A 5,345-nucleotide genomic window follows, 5' to 3' on the forward strand; every position below is an offset into this window, starting at 1 on the left:
CTAGTAAAATGTTTATCTGGATATCAGCAACATTTTACTAGTTAACCACTTTTTGATATCTTTCACAGAAAATGAGATATATAGGCTCAAAGTGGACGATCCGGGTGTCGTTCTATTAGAGGTTTTACGGTAATTATATGTACAAATTCAATTAATAAACAGTTTATTATAAAGTCGACAGGTTAATAAAATTATCACCGAATTAATTATTTAGTTTGTTTTGAAAAATACTTCTTCTTCATCGTCATTTTCCAGTTTCCTTCAAGTTTTCAGACTATTTTCTTCCCGAGAAAAGCAAGTCATTGTATGGGAGAAGAACACTTCGACGGCTGTTGAATGGAATTGCCCCGATATCGAAACTACTGTAGAATGTAGGCGGGAAAGCCGTGTATTTTCGTTTGCGGATCTTAAAAAAGTGGGGCCTTTTAAAGCGAAAATTCTGAAAAAGAGACCAACAAGAAGTCGGCATTGGTTATTTACTCTAATAGAAGCCCACCGTATACAGATTTTTGATATCTCTGATAGCTACCGAAATAATTGAGCTCAAAACGTGCAAGTGTGATGGTGACGGACGAGAGCGAACGGCGCCAACTGAACTGCGCTCACTTTGAGCTTAGTTATCTCAGTTCCTATTAAAGCTATCAAAAATATGTCAACTGATAAATGCTCTTCATATTAATATTTTATTTGTTGTCTACGTTTTTATATCTATCACAGGAAATGAGATAATTAAGCTCAAAGTGCACGTATAGGGTGAGCTTCTGTTAGAGGAATTACGGCGGGAGATTGATACCCAGTATTTAAGACCCTAATGAGCCACATGCTCAATACTCCGCTTTCTATCGGTTTTCGACCCTTCTAAACTCATTTTTCCTACTTTCCAATATCTAAAATGTCTCGTTACCTGTCTGAAGGAGGTTGGCTTCTTCCATCCGTCTAACTTCTGGCTGTACATTCGATTCTTCAGAGAAGAATAGCTGTCCTGCAGAAGTAGCTTCACTGGGTCACTGAAATTTTCTTTTTTTTTCGGAATCCAATTGTTTGAATTCCCGCCAAACCTTACGAATCCAACTCGTTCGAATCGTGCTTCTGTGGTGTGGAAGATGAAAAAAATGGCGAAAATTGTCGTTAGGATTAGATTGGCTCGTTGCATTTTTTTTGAAAAGGCTGGAAATTTGAATTTTGAAAATTTTCTTTTAGGATCAAAACGAATCGTAAAGCTACTATATGAAGAAATGAGAAGGAAATTGGATTGAAAGGAGAAGAAGAAGAAGAACAAAATTGGGAAGGTGACAAATTATAGGGCACAAGGGGTACAAAAAAGAAGAGGAAGGGGATGACAGGAAGAAGAACGCTGGAGTAGAAAAACCAAGAAGGATTGATGACTTTTTTTTCAGGGACACTATATATGTAAATTGGAAGAGCTTGGGGTGACGTAGGAAGAGTAAGATTCGGAAATCAATCTTTTAGAAAGTCGGAAGTGGTCTAGAAGGATATACGCCAATGGATGATAGGGTTCTTAAAGTTTCCAGGTTTTTTGGAAAATTTTTGGTGAGACTTATTCTGAAAATCAAAATCTGAAAGTTCTGAAAATGAAATTTAGATTTTTCGAATTCTAAATTATTCGGTCAAAGTTATCCAGCGCTGAAAATCCTGACCGAGACATTCTCGAGATCTTCTGACTCCTATAAAAGTATCAGACCTTCTGGATCTTTCAGAACCATGAAACATAATCCTCAGAATCTCAGAATCTCAGAATAGACAGATCCTGTGGAACTTCTAAAGCTCCGAATCTTGAATTTCAGAATTCCAAAAAAAGCAAACTGAACTCAGAAAACGCCAAAAAATGGAATTTTCTGTCCCTACACTCTACTACTACCAAAAAAACTGAAAACCCCGAGGTGGAAAGAACTCTCAAATCAATTGTTTCCGCTTGGTGTCTCCTATCCCATTCTTTGGGGGAGAAACAAGAAAGGGACTCCTTCTTCTATTGTCAAAGTGTTATTGGATCTGGAAATACGAAGAAAATGTGCATAAATCACGTCATTTTTCGAGTCCCTTGTGTTAGTCAGAAATAGAGGTAGGGCAAAAAAGAAAATGATGTTTGACCTGTGCAAAAAAGGGCAATCTTGGGGTTCTGGGTCAAAAAAAACTTTGCTTACCAAATCTTGTTTTTATAAATTTGAAAAAAATTCTCAGCTTCCTAATACAGAATTTCTAATCCCCCAGAGTTTTCTGCATTTGTTCTAACAGAAGCCCACCCGATACGTGAACTTTGAGCTCAATTATCTCGCTTCCTACGAGAGATTTCGAGTCTGTTAACTGATAAAAAACTGGTGATGCTATGATAAACGATTTATCAGTTGACCAATTGTTAATATCTCTTATAAGAGCCAGGATAATTGAGCTCGAGGTGGATAAGCATTGGGTGAGCTTCTTCAAGAGCACAAACGGTTTTTCATATTTTCAGGCGACGTTTAGGGTTTTCAAGTATGAGGGATTTAGTATTGCGGTTTGAAAAACAAGAAAATCACAAAATTCAATTGAAAAATTGAAAAATGACATGAATAGAAAAAAATAAGGTTCCAAAATAACATAAACACTATGACAGAGTGACCTCGCTGACTTTCAACTTTGAGCCAATTTATCTAGTTTTCTGTAAAAGATATCGAAAAGTGATAAACTAACAAAATGTTTTTTATAATATTCAAAACATTTTATCAGTTGACCACTTTCCGATATCTTTTATATCAATTGAGATAAAATAGATCTTCAATTAGAGGTCGAGACGTAATAAACACTCATTTTTGAATCGCAAGTCATTGAATGTTCCACACTAAGTTTCTAAAATGTTCTTGGCTGAAAAATACAGGGTACTTTCTTTTTTATGTCAGCGAAACAGGTTTCATATGTAGGGTCCATACAGTATGGGTCTGAAACATTGAATCAATAAAATGAATATCGTTTTCAGAAAAAGCCAAAAAACCCAAACATATCCAAACCTGAAAACAAAACTCTCTTGTTGTCAGACATCTCATACGTAACACAAAAAAAGCTATTCTAATCTCGGTACCCACTCGGGTACAACTTTGTTACTACCGAAACAAAACAAGAATGACGTGGCTCCCGAATTTCCAGATAAAGCTCCGCCCTTTCTCCTTCTCGTGTGTTCATTGATCCGTTACAATAATATCAATTTGTCTAGAAAAAGTCTAGAAAAAGAAGACGTAATAAACAGAAAAGGGAAATGAGAATAGAATGACAAAATAAGGAATAGAAGAGGTTCTATGCCCTTCAGGTGATTTCGAAGTCTCTCTTGGGAGTCTTTCAAGGAATGTTTGGAAGGTTTTAAGAAAATGGAAGTCTTATGACACAAACAACTGCAATCTTTTTTGAAAAACTTGAAAAAATGTGAAGGATTACTGTAGAGAAAAAAGTATCAGAAATTCAGAAATTCAGAAATTTAGAAATCCAAAAATTCGGAAATTCAAAACTACTGAAATTCTGAAAACTCCGAATCCTGCTACTATACAATTTTAGAGACCAACTTTTATTTTTGTTGTTGTATAGCGTACTAGTAGTAGTAGTAGTAGTTTTGGAGGATTAGTCCTGACTAATCCAACTTTTTGGGATCTAACAAATTGAAAACGTCGTCAGAACTACAGAATTTGTGCTAGGAATCTGCCATTTTCAAAATTTCAGACTCCTAGAACGCAAAAAACATAATTCTCTAAAGCATGGAATCACAAGAATTGAGGTAGTACCAGACAAAAATTTATGGCTTAACAAATTGAAAACCTCATCAGAATTTCAGTATTTGAACTAACAGAACCTCAGAAATCAAAAACCAGACATTTCTAGAATCTTGGAATAGTGGAAACTTGACAAAAATAACTTTATGGCTTTCTGGGTGGATTTATACTGGATCACTTGATATATAAACTTGACATTTCAACAACGTTAATCAATCTAAATATACTAGGATTAGCAAAAAAATTCATTAAAAATATGTATCGATTTGGTGGGCCAGGTGGTTTGATTAGTTTTGGAATATGGATGAAAATGTATGTTGAGAGCGAGGGTCTCTCTAAAAAAAACATTTAAAGGCGCAAGAGCATAACTACAGTATTGTTTGATGCCAAAATCCAAAGTTCAAAAAGATACCGTAGTTTTTCTTGCGCTTTTAAACGGACCCTTGGACAAGAGAAATATTACTTTCTACAGTAACCTACGGTAATCAAACGCCGTTTCATTAAATTTCAGATTCAAAAAACCGGAAAAATCGAAAAAGAATCTTCAAAAATAGCTGGAAAACCTAAGAAAGTCTAAAAATATTGCGAAAAATCGATGAAAAAATACAGCTTTTCACTCGAAAAAGTGCAAAAAATCGGAAAATTATTAGGCTACGGTAGTTGTTGTTGTTGTTGTTATAAGACCTTCGGGCACGGCCATCGGTTTTTCTCTTCCACAGCTCCGATTTTTTGTACCAGAATAATTTTAGGCTTGTTCGCGGGTCCGAGCGTCTAAGCGTCCAAGAGCAAAAATAGGCTCAAAGGAAAAAAGTAGAACACAAAAGTATAGTAATCCAAAAATTCAAATTTCCAACTGCAAACATTTGAATTTATAGGCCGCAAAAAAATCGAAGAGATACGAATAAAAATCTAGCATTGGCATCTAACAAAAAACAATACTATTCCTTTTCCTCCTAATGACAAACAAAAAATTCTCATTTCTCTAGGGACCGCCCCCCTAGAGAAATGCTCCTCCTATTCCTGTCTGTCCTACTATTTTCAGCATTAGCCTCCCCCGTCTGAAAAAAAGTTGTTTGACGTAATGAAAATGTGCTTCTCTCTTTTTTTTGGAAAGGCTGAATATGATATAGAAAATTCAGAAGACGTCATTTATCCCAAAAAAGTAAAAGGGGAAGTAGAAAACTTTTTTCAATTTTTCTGGAAGTTTTGAAAGTTTCGGAGGTGTAAGCAGCTGAAAATTGAGGCAGAAAAAATATTGAATATTCAATTATTTTTTTTTTCTGGGTTTTGAAAAATAAAATGAAAGAAATGCATTCGAAAACTTAAGCGACCAGAATTCTTTTGGCCAGAACACAACAAATTTGGGATTGAGATTGAAAATGAAATGAATAAAATGGATGGCTCAGTTTCCGGAAATCTGCACACACACACATAACGATACAGTCTTTTGGCTCTATATCCCGCAGAGGAGCCGGTGAGATGCTCAAAAGCTCAAAACGCCGCGCGGAGCGCTTTTGAGCCCTCCACTTGAGGTATTCCGCGTGCTTTCCGACAGTATCCGATTTCGTTTTCATCCGTTTCTCCCCCCCCCCC

At 35.9% G+C, this 5,345-nt stretch overlaps 1 protein-coding gene across 1 annotated transcript; it reads right to left on the minus strand.

Moving 5' to 3' along the window:
• Positions 1–274: 274 nt before the first annotated feature.
• Positions 275–1,153, minus strand: CBG13599 (the record flags this gene model as incomplete). Its single annotated transcript, XM_045241283.1, has 2 exons — positions 275–406; positions 905–1,153. The coding sequence occupies 2 exons, from the start codon at positions 1,151–1,153 to the stop codon at positions 275–277; spliced, it is 381 nt and encodes a 126-aa protein (XP_045095207.1).
• Between the last annotated feature and the right edge of the window lie 4,192 nt (positions 1,154–5,345).

This window comes from Caenorhabditis briggsae (genome assembly GCF_000004555.2).
Source record: "Caenorhabditis briggsae complete genome, chrI, whole genome shotgun sequence".
In the NCBI taxonomy this organism is placed as follows: Eukaryota; Metazoa; Nematoda; class Chromadorea; order Rhabditida; family Rhabditidae; genus Caenorhabditis; species Caenorhabditis briggsae.